Raw genomic sequence first — 17193 nt, forward strand, 5'->3', positions numbered from 1 at the left:
CGTGTGCTATCAAAATCGTTGCAGATTTGTCTTGGTCTGACTCTACCTGACATTATATGTATAAGTATAAATAATAATACTTAGATAAGAAGTTAGTATAGTTCCTAAAAACATATCCATAGAATACAATCGTTGTAGTAGCAGTAAGTGATCAAAAATGTAAATAGAAGCAATTTTAATACGAGTAAATAATTCAATATTTATTTATATTTTTATTCACCACTTTAACCTAGAACCTACATTAATATAATTTAGATATAAGCTAGTTATAGTAATCATCTGTATATATCCATTATGTATATTGTTATTGTAAATAAAGATTTAAAATAATTAATTCAGATTGATGTGGAGAAGACTGGCATACTTTTTTTTTACTTTGTAGTGATCTAATTTCGTTAATAAAATTATTAACCTATGTTACAGCTTGCAATCGCATACGATGTATAAATGAATAAATAATAATTTGGGTATAGTGACACATAATTTTAATCACAAATTAAGCAAAAACAATAGTATTTTTAACTCGACAAGTAGACGGTCTTCCCGTTTAGTTTAAGGTAAGTCAGTCTAGTAATGCTATCAGCCAATATATGGGCGCATATATGTTCGTAGTCGAATTCTTGATATAGGGTTTAGATTAGAAATAAACACAATTTTTCTAATACTAAGGCAAGTAAGGCGGTAATGGAGGTATATATTACGTAAATGGGGTGGTAAACCTTTATTAGCCAATAACACATGCTTATTTTGTTGTATTTCCGAAATAAAACATCAAGAGTATTAAAATGTATTTTAATAGTTAATTTCAATTAAGAGATATCAATATTTAGAAAGGTACGTTGTATTATTATTTAAGTCACAAAAACAGTTGGTAATCTCCGGTTAAAGGAAAGTCCGAACAGAATATATGACGGGCTGGCGCTGTTCATAATAGACGGACTTTCCAACTTAATCAAATTTTAATGGCTCGGACTAGCTTTGTAGACGGCCTTGTCCACGGTCACTTCCTTAAAGTACAAGAATCTGGTGATTTATTATTATGATCAACATACTTTAACCAGAAAAAATTGCAAACTGTAAAAACATATTTTAGCTTGGCGTAGTGGAAAGACACTGCCATGCCTAAAAACGTTTTATCTGTTTCATAATAAATTAACTGTGTGCACGCACTGTAATGTATCAGGAAGATAACACACCGGCCTGACGCCGCAACCTCTCACTGGGTCCTAATTATCTGTTATCCTATTATGTTTGGCTAAAACCTTAAAGGTAGGTAGGTAATAAATAATTATATGGTTTTGATAATTATCACATTTGACGTAACGTGATACTTATAATATAGTACATTACGCGTTGTCTTTATCTGGATCACGGGAACAACGCTGTCCTTATAATAATAATTATCAAAAGAAATTACAATTGAATCATATTATAATAGAAGTTTGACGTTTAAAATAACACCTGCACAGTCTGGGCTATCAAAATCGCTGCCAACCTTGCTTGTGCTTGGTCTGACTCTAATCCAAGGCCTGTCGACTTCCTTAGAAAGATATGACGCTTCATAATTGCGCATGTGTGGTCTGACGCTCTGGAAATAGATACCAGTTATTAATATAAAAATATTTTGCTACAGCAACATTGCTCCTATCTGACTTTGTCTATTCAACTTTGGGAACAAATAAAATCATTTTTATCAAATATTTTGATTTATGTCACACTACCATATGTAAATTATTATTATTTTATATAAATTATTACCTATTTCAGTTTGTCTTTGTCTATGTTCATAAAATCTATGGAGGTCAGAGGCACATATACCCTCCATAAAGCCTTGCACTTGGGTCTGGCCGGTTAGAACATAGACAAAAGTCTGCAATGTCAATGCTGTCAAAGTCATTGACGCAAAACTATTTTCATTTTCAAAACTATCAGTTTTCATATAAAATGATTAAATAACGATTTATGTTGTTGAAATAGATTTATTGATTAATTTTTAAAATTAAAAATCCACCGCACAGTATCTCCGCTCAAACTCGGTTAAAGTTTAATCCTTGTACTAAACTAAGAAACAACAATTATTTCAAGGTAAGAAATATTTTAATCTATAAATAAAATAAGTGTACTATTGCCAAATTCAAATATATAAATTTAATCTTACCACCCTCTTAAGTCGCACGGCCGCCCTATCGCGTCCAAAATTACAATCTAAATTCATCATAGATGTAAATTCTAACATTGTTTTAGCTGGCAATTTAGAACTCTGGTAGCTATTAGCAAGGTTAGTATTTAGGGACATAGGTTATAGTATTGTTTAAAATGTGACTGTTTTGTTTTAGAGGGTGAACGTGAGCAAAAAATCCTTGGGCGTCATATCATTTCCTTGGAAAGGCTCAAAATCAAAAGGCACGGATCCGCCACATGATTGTGACTAGTTGTAGTTTCCCGGTGACCATCAACAAGACCGCTGCACTGAGCTGTGGAGCAGAAAGTGTCCGACAATCGGATAGATGTAATAACAACTTTGTCTGTCATATATTCATGTAATTTTTAGTTTTTTGGGCTGATATATGTGATATGATTACAAGTTACACTAATTGCAATTGTGGAGTAAAATCAGATGTGCCAAAGATCATGTTTTAGATATATAAAAATCTATATTAAATGCAATAAATAGTATATGTATATATATAAAATTGTTTTTATCATGAAAATTTTAATGACTTCTATTTATTGTTATGAAGGTGATCTGGGAATTAAAACATGCGCTAAAAATAGACGACCTAAACAAAAATAACTCCTTAAAAAAATCAAAAGATAATCACACGCACAGGATAGGTTAACTATTTGGTACCCACATCAATAATGAACCGAAATTACCGACCTGTGGTCTCATTGAATAAAATTCATATAGGTATGTAGATATTATATGGAAGTGTCACAGTTAGTTTAACAAGGCCCCGTCCGATACATAAATTTGTATAAAAAAATGACTTTTTTCCTGCCTATTGTATGTTTTTCGAACGAATTAAGCTCTTTTGATCCTAATATATAGGAATAAAAATATTTATAACTTGATAATAAACTGTATTGTTACCTTTTATATTGAATAAACTTCAAAATATAGATATCATTATCTCTTAGGACAAAAGATGCCTGTGATTTTGATTAATATGTAACATAATATTTTTTTATTTGATAAATACTAATTTAAAAACCTCACCCCAACAAAAACAAAAAATGAAAAAATACAAAAAGAAATTCCGTCGCCGGGATTCGAACCCAGAACCACTAGCTAGAACTGGATCAATACCTACCAAAACCCGCCAGGCTAAACCGGTTGTCAATTTTAGTACTGAGATACAAAGAGAGCGCCACTAGTATAAACGAACTTTTGAAAGGGGCATTTTTTTGTATGGAGTTAGCGTTCTTCTCCTAGTGAGTATTATATTCTTTGCTCTAATCACTTAAGTGTAGTCAACATGATAACGACACGTTTCTTTAGATTTAACCGTTTCTTTACCGTTACCGTATTATATATAACCATTTCTTATTCTCGCAAGCACTAGAAACGTCAGTTGCAACCATACGTCAAATGTCGTTTGACACCTCACTTGCACAACAATGATTTCTCGGAGATTGTTATCCAAATATTTTACAATAAAATCACTAACCAACGCTAGTTATCGATGCTCATGTCGCGTAGTGCAATTCTCACAATATAATAAGCAAGATGATAGTAGGAATAGGTATTTTAGTGGCATTTTGGCGGTAGCAGCGGGCGTTGTAGGTTATGTATCTTTAAAGGAGCGTATTTCGGCCGCTACGGTCTCAAATAACGGTCTGCAAGGGAGAAGAGACAAGTTTAACTTTATTTCTGATGTGGTAGCTGTTTCGGCGCCGTCCGTGGTCTATATAGAGATAAAAGACAGTCGGCGTATGGACTTGTTTTCTGGAGAGCCTATAACGTTGTCGAATGGGTCTGGGTTTATAGTGAAGGAGGATGGACTGATATTAACGAACGCTCATGTGGTGGTGAATAAGCCGAATGCGAGTGTGCGAGTGAAGTTGTCGGTAAGTGTTGGTTTTGTACATTGATGATGCAACTTGTATGAAACATTCAACATTGAGTAAATGTAGGTATGTATTATTCAAACTAGGAAAGCGGACTGTTAGTTGGCTTAGGTAGTTATGTATGGTATTTGTAAGAAGTATTTTTGCAGGTCTTATTTATTGTTCACAACAACTACTAGGGAATTAGGCATAGTAGGGTGGTACAAAAAAATAAAATTATGAGTACTTATTCCTTTTCCACAAGGTTCTTTTTTATTCAAAATACGCAAAAAACATCTATAGCAAAATTGAGAGCAATTAAACATCATTTAGAGGTCGCTATAAATGAAACAATTCTGCCGTACATGTATGAAAATAATTTGACCCATCAATAATTCTGCTTTGGAGATATTTTTTACATTTTACTTTACTTTTGGGTTCATTTATTTTTTTTTTGTTTTTTTTTTTTTGTATGAGAATTATTGCAAATATCAAAAACATAGCGTTCACTAAATCTTTAGCAAATGAGTTCAAATTTGGTATATTGATTTCTATTTCATAATGGAATAAGAGCCTTGTGGAGATATTTTTTTTTTCTCTATACAAAGTTGGTCCACCTTAACACATAGTCATTCTTCAACCTAGAGTTTTCCCGGCCTAGCGCCAGGGTCCGCTTTCCTACTTAGTCTTCTCCACTTTGCCCGGTCTTCGGCATCCTCAGATGTGAGATTGTTCTCTTCCATGTACACATACACCTACATATATACATACGTACACACATACTAAAGTAGTAGTAAGTAAGTAGTCATTATCATACTAAAAATTTTGTACAGCATACCGACTCTTCTTAAATGGAAAGAAAGAAAGAAAATAGTCAAGCCTATATTATTTTGACATTTTGTCACAGACAGTCAAACTAGCCAAAAATATTTATTTATTAATCTATATTGCACTTACTTAATGCTATAAGGCATTCTTTACCAGTCAACCTTCAGGCAAAGCAGATTATTTGTAGCCATTGTAACATCATGTTGTATTAACAAATAAAGTAGGTACTTTAATTACACAATTCATGTATATTTATATTGTATTGTATTTTTATGTTAAAACAGTCATACTTGATGACCTTACATTGGGGTTTTGGCTACGAGAATGTTTTACGCTAGCCAAGAAATAGGTGAAAACTGCTGCAATTTTAACAGTTCTAAGCCCATTTGGAGGTTACTAACTTTAATTCAGTTTGGTAATTATTTAACAACAAATAAAGTTATTATTATTATTAAGACTTTATTTCGGACATCAATGATCCATATGTTAGGTACACTATTACTTATCACTATGTTAGTATTGACAAAACAATTTATATTTAAGTACATACATTATTTACAATTAAATTAAATTAATTCATAAAAAAAATATATATATATATAAATACATGAAATCATACACCCAAAACTCCGATGTATGACATAGCAAATTTAATTAATCTTCCAGGATGGCTCCGTCCACATAGGTGTTGTAGAGGACGTAGACATGAAGTCGGACCTGGCGACACTCCGGATCCCGGTGCGGGGGCTGCCAATAATGAAGCTGGGCAGCTCGGCAGACCTCAAGCCTGGCGAGTGGGTTTGTACTGTGTGCTCTATGTAGATATGTATAGGTTTGGAGAAAAAAGGAAAAAAAGCATGTGTCTTAGCATGGTGGTCTCTAAATGACGAGAACACAGACCTCCAACCAAATTCAACAGGATCATAGCAGAATTGCAGGTCCACTTTATTAGTGAAACAGCACATTAGGCAGAGTAATCCTTCAAACCTTCAAGAAAAGAGTGTACTCCCATCTTAAAGGCCGGCAACGCACTTACAACCCCTCTAGTATTGCAGGTGTCCATGGGCGGCGGTAATCGCTTACCATCAGGGGATTCATCTACTCGTTTGCCCCTTATAAAAAAAAAGAAAATTGGAAATGTATATGGTGGGCACAGACTAGGACAAATGAGATAGCTTTTTACCTCGTTAAAGCTTTTAACAGTATTCAACAGTCATGTTTATTCATTTTTAGGGTCCCGTTCCCAAAGGGTAAAAATGAGACCATATTACTAAGACTCCACTGTCCGTCTGTATGTCATCAGGCTGTATCATGAACCGTGATAGACTTTAAAATTTCACAGATGATGTATTTCTGTTGCCGCTATAACAACAAATACTAAAAACAATAAAATTAATATTTAAGTGGGGCACCCATACAATAAACGTGTTTTTTAACTAGTTCAATAACTTGCACTTGGCCGGTTTTATTTTATGTTTGCTTGTTGCTCTTAGGGCAGGTTCACACGGCGTTAATTTTTCGTATACCGTATACGGGATTTTATCGAATACCGTAACGACAGCAAAATTTGCATTTTCAAAATTGTTTACACGGCGTCTATGCGGGAAAGCTGTTTAGTCATTTTCACACGGCACACAACTCTGTTTTTATTCAGCGACAAGATAGTGGGAGAAGTTTGACTTTTCTTCAGCTGTCTCTGAATAAACCATTCATTATTTTTTAATTACCTTAGGTCAATAGTGGGCAAGTGGGAGACTTTCAGAATAGAAAAAGGAGTAAGGCAAGGGGATCCCTTATCCCCAAAACTATTCTCCGCTGTCTTGGAGATGGTATTCAGAAACCTAAACTGGGATCAGCTCGGTCTTAACATAGGTGGCCGCCAATTAACACATCTAAGATTTGCGGATGACATTGTTCTACTTGCTAAAAAACCAGACGACCTAAACAGAATGATAAACGATATTGAAACTAACAGCAGAGAAGTAGGACTATCAATGAACCTGGAAAAAACAAAGGTGATGACAAATGGCGAGAAGAACATCATTAAAATAGGAGAAATGACAGTGGAATATGTGGACGAATACATTTACCTCAGTCAGATTATATCACCTGACGAAACAATAGAGAAAGAAATAGAGAGAAGAATAGTGAACGGGTGGAAAAGGTACTGGTCCCTGAAAGAAGTCTTCAAAGATAAACAACTCCACTCTAAGACAAAGGGTAAACTATTTAACACATGTGTTCTTCCCGTCCTAATGTATGGTAGCCAGACCTGGGCGTTGACAAAAACTACTACATCCCATCTAGCATGCTGCCAGCGTGCCATGGAAAGGAGCATGATAGGTGTACGGAAGACTGACCGGCTACGAAACACCCTAATTAGGAATAGAACGAAAGTCCAAGACATTGCCATAAAAATTAGAAGACATAAATGGAAATGGGCTGGCCATATCATCCGAGGCACAGATAAATGGAGCAAGCGAGTCACCCAATGGTACCCAAGAGAGGAAGAGAGAGGAGCAAAGAGACCTCTAATGAGATGGGATGATGACATTGCGCAGATAGCTGGTCGTACCTGGAGCAGAGTGGCAATAGATCGGAGAGAGTGGAGAAGGTTGGAGGAGGCCTTTGCCGAAGGGCAAGCAGACAAAGAATACAAAAGATGGGAGATAATAGAGAGATAGTAGTACTGTTCTTTGTCCTGTAAATAAAGGCTATTTTATTTTATTTTTATTAATAGTGGGCAAAGTACGGCCCGCGAAAGGATTTTATCCAGCCCGCCGGTCCTATGAAATAATTTGTATATGGCATTGTCCCACGATAATTTCAAATGAAAATACATTTCTGCGTCAATTCTGGCCCTCCTCTTAAGTTTTTTAAATTCTAGCCCCCATGAAGACAGTTTGCCCACCACCGCCTTAGGTCTTAAAGAGTATTAAATAGAGTAATGGTCAATGTAATGTCCTGTGGTTCCAGGTAGTAGCAATGGGGAGTCCCTTGGCTCTCAGCAACACAGTTACTGCTGGTGTTGTCAGTTCTACTCAGAGAGGGAGCGAGGAGCTGGGTCTACGAGGTTGGTATTAACAGACGTACACAGACATGTACTCAATAAATAAATATATGTACTAAGTGAGAGTATCAGAAAAAAGTTAAAATGGTGGATCCTTTTGTCAATCAGTCAGACATTTAATAGTAAAATTTGTATGATATTTCTCGTTGGTTGCTCAGTAGAGTGATTACTGTATACTTATCCCAACTAAATAGAATTGATTGTGATAGAGAAGCAAAGTCTAAAAAAACGTGGCCCTTACTTTGACATCCAAAACACAAATCGCTGTTCTGCGCCATACGGTCACCGAATTGTCAAACGTCAACTTTTGACGATCAGTACCCCTAGTGTAAATTTGATCGACATCATAACGTGACGAACGCGTTTGCGTTAAGTCTCATTTTGTATAGGATTTTGAGTTTCCAAAACGTCCCGCTTGGCGCGCTCTTTCTAAATCCAATACAAAATGAGACTAAACGCAAACGCGTACGTCACGTTTCGAAATCGAATTTATTTACACTAGGGGCACAGGTTACTGCGAAATGTACTGCAAGTTGTACAGCGCCGTCTCGTTTACTTTACCTGTGAGATACGAAGCACGAAATTGTATTAGATTTTACGCATCTTAATAATTGTATTTTTGACCCCAACCTAGCAGCTGACTAGGTCAAATTCTTAACAGTTTACTTCCAATATTATGAATAAACAGTTAAAATAGATAGCTAGAGAACCTCTGTTTTGTCAAGCTAGCCAATGTTGGCACAGTATGCAATGTTGATAATGTTTAAAGCACTAAACAACGTAAATATCACACAAGACAAGCCTTATTGAAGTACTGTGGGTAGGCTGATCTGTGTAAGACCATCCTATAATATGTATCCACTCTTCCAAAAAATCCTACTTCAAAGTACCATGAAGTTGTAAAGTACGTATGAAATTTTATTGAATATTGAGCGAGTAGTTGCAATTATAAGCGTCTTTGTACGTAAGTCGTTCACCGTTTTTGCATGCTACCCTCTCCTATTTAAATTTAAGCAAAATTATTGTTTTCTCAGTAAGTGAATTATGTAAATCTTTTGAGAAATAAATATCTTAAACAAAAGATATATTTGTTTTACAAGGGGGCAAATTTTCGTGTTTCACTCGGTGGCAATTTTTTTAACCTTCTTGTCTTGAAACCCTCGCAACGCTCAAGATTCCGCTTTAAGGTAAGAAAAATACCACCGAGTCAAACCCGAAAATGTTCACCACACCAACTCGGCGCAAATTCTAACTGTAAAATATCAAACAATCGAATCCAAATTAACGTTAATCATAATTTAAAAGTCCATTCAACCAGTTAATATAAGGAATCAATTCAATACTTGAATTATTTTGCCACACATGTGGATAAAATGCAACTTTTTCAACAATTTTTGAACAATCAAAAGCCTTTTTTCATGGTGAAAAATATTTTTCCTCGATAAAACGATGGATTTCCCTTATTAAATAAATAAATAAATATTATAGGACATTATGACACAAATTGACTAAGTCCCACGGTAAGCTCAATAAGGCTTGTGTTGAGGGTACTTAGACAACGATATATATAATATATAAATATTTATAAATACTTAAATACATAGAAAACACCCATGACTCAGGAACAAATATCCATGCTCATCACACGAATAAATGCCCTTACCAGGATTATATTAAAATATTTCAGGCAAAGACATGGTCTACATACAGACGGACGCGCCCATAACGTTCGGCAACAGTGGCGGCCCTCTAGTGAACCTGGATGGAGAGGCAATCGGTATCAACAGCATGAAGGTCACCTCGGGCATTTCATTCGCTATACCCATTGATTATGTCAAGGAGTTTCTGCAGAAACGTAAGTTTTTTAATTCATGTAGACACTGACAGACGGCTCAAATTTACCCCGTCTTGAGTGTAAAACTTACGTTAAGGTTCCATTTTCCCTTTTTCAGGGAAAACGAAGTCGCCACAAGTTTCCCGGCGGTACCTCGGCATCACGATGCTGTCGCTTACCCCTAACATACTGATGGAGCTTAGGATGAGGAATCCAGAGGTACATATAACCGTCTATATTCTTTTTTTGATAGCCTATTTTGTCAGTCGCCATCAGATATATTGGAGCGGCTAAGGTGCACAAAAATTTCTAAACACGCACTCTGATACCTTAACAATGGAGGCGTGTTCAGATATTTGTGAACGCATAGACCGCTCCGATATATCTGATGGCGACGGTCCCACTGCTGGATCTACCTTTTATTCCGCCACTCGTCACGGTTTCGTGCATGTTCCCGCTAATCGCAGCGCGAAATGCATGCAGGACGTACCGCCATCTCTTTTTGGTTTGTCTTTGCCTGTCGAAATTCAAAATTCATTTGGGGGCACGCCAGTGTCCCCGCCAAGACAAGCAAAGCGAAGCGCAAGGGCACCTTTTCTCGAAGCGCATCGTCGTGTTTTTGAACCCTCATAACTTGGGTTTGTAATATACCAGATAAACAAAATTCTCGGGATATAATGTCAATAGTGGACTTATAAATAAAAATAAAATAAAAATTATTTATTTTCAGATTCCTCCGATCCATAGATTGTTAGTTACAAGACACTTATAAAACTACATTAGTAAACTATCTTATATTACAGGTTTCATACAAATATCTATTTCTTAGGTCGTATGATATGGAGTTCGGTATAACGGCGGAGAATATCCGAATCCCACCTCTCTGCTATCATTCTCAGGATGCTGTTTGCGCTCCCCCTCATCCGCCTCACCACAGATGCCGTCTTCTTCCTCACTATAGCATAAAAGTCCTCTACAGCGGCATCGGCAAACATTCCAGAGGCGCTACAGAATTGAGAGATTATTAAGGATAAAAAATTTCAATTGCACACCTCTCATACTTTAGATTTCGTTAATATCTAAAAACACCCGATTTCGTCACTGACTCACTCACTCACTGATTATCATCAAAATCCTTAGGGTACTTCCTGAAGTCCTAGGAAGCTGAAATTTGGTATGTAGGATAGTATTAGTACACAAACAACAAAAAAATAAAAAAAAACTTGAAATACCGGCCTCATATATTGACTAACAATAAGGTGTAGAGTTTGTGAAGTTAGGGCTTGAGTTAGAAACAAAAACAAGAGATCTGATAACTTTTTGATAGTGCAAACCTTATAGTTTCGTCTGGGCAATATTTTACATAATATTTTTGATGGGATAAATTTATTCTGTAAGTAGGCAACAAGGGCTCTTTAACAAGTCAACACATCATTTACAGTGACATCTTATAGTGACATGAGTGTTATAGCAGTGATAACAATGCTATAACAAGACGACAAGTGAAACACGAAAATATACTAATACTATCAGACAGTAAATCAGTACTACAAGCGCTATGCAGCGACAAACTTAATTCAGAACTCGTACTCGAATGTCATCGAAGCCTCACGGAAGTGAGCAAAGAAGGCAACAAAGTAACAATTCAATGGATAAAGGGGCATAGTGGATCAAGAGGAAACGATGCAGCGGACGAACTGGCCAGGAAAGGCTCAGAAACGCCGGCATATGGACCCGAGCCCATCATACCCCTACCAATATCCTATATACACAACCAGCTAGACCTACATCACAGACAACTGCACAATAAATACTGGAAGGAAATGGACACATGCAGGCAGACCAAGGATTTTCTACCGGAACTGAACCACAAACTCACCAAAATACTACTGAAAACACCTAGACATCAACTACGTAAAATAGTAGGATTAATTACGGGACATAACACACTTAACAAACACCTACACAATATGGGTAAAACAGACAGCCCCATGTGCAGAGCGTGCATGGAAGAAGAAGAAACAACAAAACATATTCTCCTAGACTGCAAACAGGTAGAAGTATACAGGAACAAATACCTAGGGACTCTGTGCACACTAGGAGAGGCATTTAGCAACCTGAAAACTTTGCTAGGCTTCGTGGAGGAGCTGGGGTGGTTAGAGTAGCGCTACCTCGTTTCACGCAAAATAGGCACAATGGTTGTCGATTTGCGGAAAATGCCCAGAAGCACTAACTAACTAACTATAGTGACATGAAAAATACATGACAGCATATGTAAATACCACAGCCAATACCTGGGTAAACATTACACCTACTTTGCTAGACCTGCCCTTTCAAAAAAGCGCAATTTAATACACATTACGTATATAAAGCTAGATTTTTAGGGTTCCGTAGCCAAATGGCAAAAAACGGAACCCTTATAGATTCGTCATGTCCGTCTGTCTGTCCGTTTATGTCACAGCCACTTTTTTCCGAAACTATAAGAGCTATACTGTTCAAACTTGGTAAGTAGATGTATACTATGAACCGCATTAAGATTTTTACGCAAAAATGGAAAAAAAAAACACTAAATTTTGGGGGTTCCCCATACTTAGAACTGAAACTCAAAAAATCTTTTTTCATCAAACCCATACGTGTGGGGTTTCTATGGATAGGTCTTCAAAAATGATATTGAGGTTTCTAATATCATTTTTTTCTAAACTTAATAGTTTGCGCGAGAGACACTTCCAAAGTTGTAAAATGTGTCCCCCCCCCCCCTGTAACTTCTAAAATAAGAGAATAAAAACTCTAAAAAAAAGATATACATTACCATGCAAACTTCCACCGAAAATTGGTTTGAACGAAATCTAGTAAGTAAGTAGTTTTTTTAATACGTCATAAATGGGACGGAATGGGAAACCCTTCATGACAGAGTCCGACTCGCACTTGGCCGCTTTTTTTAAATATTTTTTAGAGATTTTCTAATTTCTAATTGTGGAAAGATCGCTTAAGTAACATTAGGACACCTTTAAAAAATCTAAATAAATACGTAAATTGAATTGAATTATAATTTAGGTATGCATCTTTTTTTTTTTCAGATGCCCAAGGACATAGACCATGGAATTCTTGTGTGGAAAGTCATCATTGGGTCGCCTGCTTATAAGTAAGTATCATTCATGTGTTGTACCAAATGAAATACGGTTTTCGTAAACCAAATATTTCCTTTGGCAGGATTGGTCCATAGGATCCTTAGCTCTAAACTATATTGAATAGGTATACATCAGTGAAGCTACTAGATCCTTTCACATAAGCGCTTGTGGCCTAGCGGTAAGAGCGTGCGACTTGCAATCCGGAGGTCGCGGGTTCAAACCTCAGCTCGTATCAATGAGTTTTTGGAACTTATGTACGAAATATCATTTGATATTTAAGCTTTTCAGTGACGGGAAACATCGTGAGGAAACCGGACTAATCCCAATAAGGCCTAGTTTACCTTCGGGTTGGAAGGTCAGATGGCAGTCGCTTTCGTAATAAATTAGTACCTACGCCGGTTCTCGGGATTAGTGCCAAGCGGACCCCAGGCTCTCATGAGCCGTGGCAAAATGTCGGGACAACGCGAGGAAGATGATGACAGATCCTTCCACGAAAACAAATCTTTTCCATAAATTTGGTAAAAAAAAAATCTTTTCCATACGTTTAAGGACTTAAAGAGGACAAAGATTAGAGGTAACCGACGGATAGGCCAATTCGAACGCACAGTCGAGTTCATAAATATGTATACCGTTCTTAACCTTAATCCATTGCAATAAGGCGAAAAAATGTATACATATTTATGAATTCGACTGTACCTACACTTAACCTTTTGACCGCCAAAGACGTCATATGACGCGCGCGGCTACAGCCCAATATCAACCTTCATGCGTACCGACAAGGTTCACGATTACGCGCCGCGTACGATACGCGTGGCGTTCAAAAGGTTAAAATAGATTTATATTTGAATCATATAATTTAGTTATCGTGTGTCTCGACCGCGCCAATACATGTACGAACAATTACAAGCGAAATGCACGATATTTGAAAGATGTCAGTTAGATGTTATCTGTACCCTTAGTGTAAATATATTCGATAGAGAGACGTGACACACGCGTTTGCGTTAAGTCTCATTTTGTATGAGATTTTGAGTTTCCAAAACGTCCCGCTTGGCGCGCTGTTTCTAAATCCCATATAAAATAAGACTTAACGCAAACGCGTACGTCACATCACACTATCGAATAAATTTACACTAAGGGTACTGTTATCAGTGTACGTTAGAATTGGCCTGAGAGTTACTTTCACAATAGACAATATAGTAGTCATTATAATTCTTCAGTGGCGGCCTCCAACCCGGCGACATTGTAACCAACATCAACGGCAAGCCGGTGCAGACGGCGACCGACGTGTACGCCATCTTGGAGAACAGCAGCGGCCTGCTCAAGGTCGACGTCGTTAGAGGGAGAGGGCGGCTGGCTCTCACTGTCACTCCGGAGCAGCATTGACAATAGTTATACTAGCTTAATTGTCTGAAAAATAAGTTGGCATTTAAAACGGAAAGTTACACAGAAACTAGAATTAAATAGCGATACCGAAACAAGAATTAAATATCGAAACCAGAATCAATAACCGAAACCAAAATTACTAGCCGAAACCGAAACCAGAATGTTAAACCGTTATTTGACTAATTAACCGAAACCGTATCGCATATATGATAGAGGTAGAGACGTGTTAAACTATCAAATTAAACATTAAAGAACATCATATAATTAAAATTCTGGAATATTCTATTCAAATAAACTCACATTAAAACAATGAAATTTACTGCTAAATAAGATGCCTAAACGGGGTTCAGACCCCGGTGCGTATTAACAGTTTGTCCAGCGACATAGTAACCAACATACCTAATCCAGATTTTTCAAATTTTTCAAAATGGCGGTGTCATATTTATTCAGTTTTAACCCTTTACATATGGGGGTGTCCGGAATTATGCAAAATTGAACCCTATCACTTCGAAATAAAGTTCAAAATCAGGTGGGAAATATATTCCCTCCGCCTTATAAAGACTTAAGCTATGCTCGCAGGCGTAGGCTTAAGCTATGCTCGCAGGCGTAGGCTTAAACTATGCTCGCGAGGACTACAGCTCACAGAGCCACTAGTTTGATATATGAATCCCAAGTTATGACCTTTAGGTATATTACACAACCTAAAAATGTAACATTAAAGTCTCACTGCCATATTTCGTTTTCACGAAATGTTATATACCTATTATTATTGTGTACCGTTGTTTTCACCTCCATAATTTGTTCTGCCTGATTTATATATTTTTGTAAATAGTTTTTTATAATGCAAGGCATATTTTTTATTGTTAATTTAGTTACGTATCTATAAGTATGTATTGAGTTGTGATTAAAAGATATCACTAATTATTTTTTTTCTTTTTACGACTGCTTTATAATTATAATATACCTAAAAATACTGATGGCCGTATTCGAACAATCCTTCTAATAATAAAAACATTTTTTGTTCATTTTTGGTATAGTTAATCCTTTCAAGTAAAATTAAAATTGTAAGAAATGCCGATAGTTTTTCAACATGGCCACAACGTGGCAGCACGGTTCTTTTTTTATCGCTTGTCACTATGCCCTTCACTTTCGCACTTACATACTTATAAGAACGTGACAGGCATGGTGACAAATGATAAAAAACCGACCATTTTAATCCTACTGCGGTGGCAGCATGGTTCATTTTAAATCAACTGTCGCTATACCCGTCACTGTCACGCTTACACACTTGTTAGAACATGACAGGCATGGTGACAAATGATAAAGAACCGACCATTTTAGCCCTACTGCGGTGGCATCATGGTTCTATTTTTATCACTTGTCACTATGCCCGTCACTTTCGCACTTACATACTTGTTAGAACGGGACAGGTATGGTGACAAATGATAAAGAACCGACCATTTTAGCCCTACTGTAGGGCTAATATGGTCGGTGTTTTATCATCTGTCATCATGCCTGTCACGTTCTAACAAGTATGTAAGTGCGAAAGTGACGCATGACATGACAAGTGATAAAAATGCGACCATGATACCGCCGCTGGTTACACATTGTTAATCGTACATAAAAACCAAGTGGTTACGGTGACAGTTTGCTTTCGCTTCATAAATAAATGTATAAATCTTATAGGACATTATTACACAAATTGACTAAGTCCCACAGAAAGCGCAATAAGGCTTGTGTTGTAGGTACCTAGACAACGATATATATAATTATAAATACTTAAATACATAGAAAACACCCATGACTCAGAAACAAATATCCGTGTTCATCACAATCATCACAATGCTTCATCTATTGAATCTTATATATCTATGCTTCTACGAGATCACTGCGGTACGATAACGACCTGTTAGTTTCAAAAGTGACATTTCTTCAACCAAAAACGTCACTTTTGACACTGACAGATCTGTATCGTACCGCAGTCATCTCTTGAAGAATTGTCCGAATTGGGCCGTGACTTGTTGCCCTGCCGGGCACAGATGGGAATAGGTGCTTTCATGTAAATTGTTCCCATCTGTCCCCGCCTTATAATAGCGGCGTTCACGTGGAGCAGCAACAAATGGGAATACACCATCATGACAATATCTTTCGTACTTTTGTATTTTATACCTAGATAAAGATAGTTTATTATTCAAGTAGATATGATATATGATATGATATGATATTTATTGGTAAATATTTACATTTACAAGTCCTTTTATATACAATTATCTTGTGATAGATTTTACATTGTTTTACTTACTATACTCATGTATTAATAACTTTCGACTCGTATAGCATTAAAAAATTTACAATACAATACAACGAGATATTATTATACTCCTATATAGTTTAGTAGGTACACGATTGAGCCAATGACCCGTGGCCATCGAAAAACTCGTCAATGGTATAGCAAGCCATTTCTAGTAGTACAGTTTTTAGTTTGCGGACAAATATTGCATCGCTAGAAGCTTGCTTTATTTCATCGTCCAGTATGTTGTACAGTCTGATTCCCATTATATGCATAGACTTCCTGGTTTTCACGAGGCGACACGCGGGCACGACCAACTGATTACGCCTGCGCGTAACGCTACCTCGGAGTTGGCTATGAGTAGGGATCTGATCAAGATTTTGTCTCACGTATTTGCATACTTCTATTATGTACACACTAGGTAACGTAAGTATTTTCCATTTTTTAAACAGTTCTTTAGCCGGATGGTCGAGTGGTTTTCTAGTCATAATGCGGAGGGCACGCTTTTGTAGGCATATTACAATGCGCTTATGAACGTCAAATAAAGCTACACCGGCTCTAACCCTATACCTCTGACCCGAGAAGATTTAAATCCCCCCTCAATTGGAGG

The 17193-nt window shown here is 36.8% G+C and overlaps 1 protein-coding gene across 1 annotated transcript in view; it reads left to right on the forward strand.

Moving 5' to 3' along the window:
* Nucleotides 1-15214, forward strand: part of LOC133529554 (serine protease HTRA2, mitochondrial-like) — a 30100-nt gene extending 14886 nt beyond the window's left edge. Inside the window, exons 8-15 of the mRNA XM_061867301.1 lie at nucleotides 3370-3377; nucleotides 3776-4071; nucleotides 5545-5676; nucleotides 7855-7951; nucleotides 9636-9803; nucleotides 9901-10001; nucleotides 12860-12924; nucleotides 14128-15214. Of these exons, the coding sequence (XP_061723285.1) occupies nucleotides 3370-3377; nucleotides 3776-4071; nucleotides 5545-5676; nucleotides 7855-7951; nucleotides 9636-9803; nucleotides 9901-10001; nucleotides 12860-12924; nucleotides 14128-14293 (1033 nt within the window). The 3' untranslated portion in view covers nucleotides 14294-15214. The remainder of the gene's footprint in view (nucleotides 1-3369; nucleotides 3378-3775; nucleotides 4072-5544; nucleotides 5677-7854; nucleotides 7952-9635; nucleotides 9804-9900; nucleotides 10002-12859; nucleotides 12925-14127) is intronic.
* The last annotated feature ends 1979 nt before the right edge of the window (nucleotides 15215-17193 follow it).

The sequence above is a fragment of the Cydia pomonella genome, chromosome 21, assembly GCF_033807575.1.
Source record: "Cydia pomonella isolate Wapato2018A chromosome 21, ilCydPomo1, whole genome shotgun sequence".
In the NCBI taxonomy this organism is placed as follows: Eukaryota; Metazoa; Arthropoda; class Insecta; order Lepidoptera; family Tortricidae; genus Cydia; species Cydia pomonella.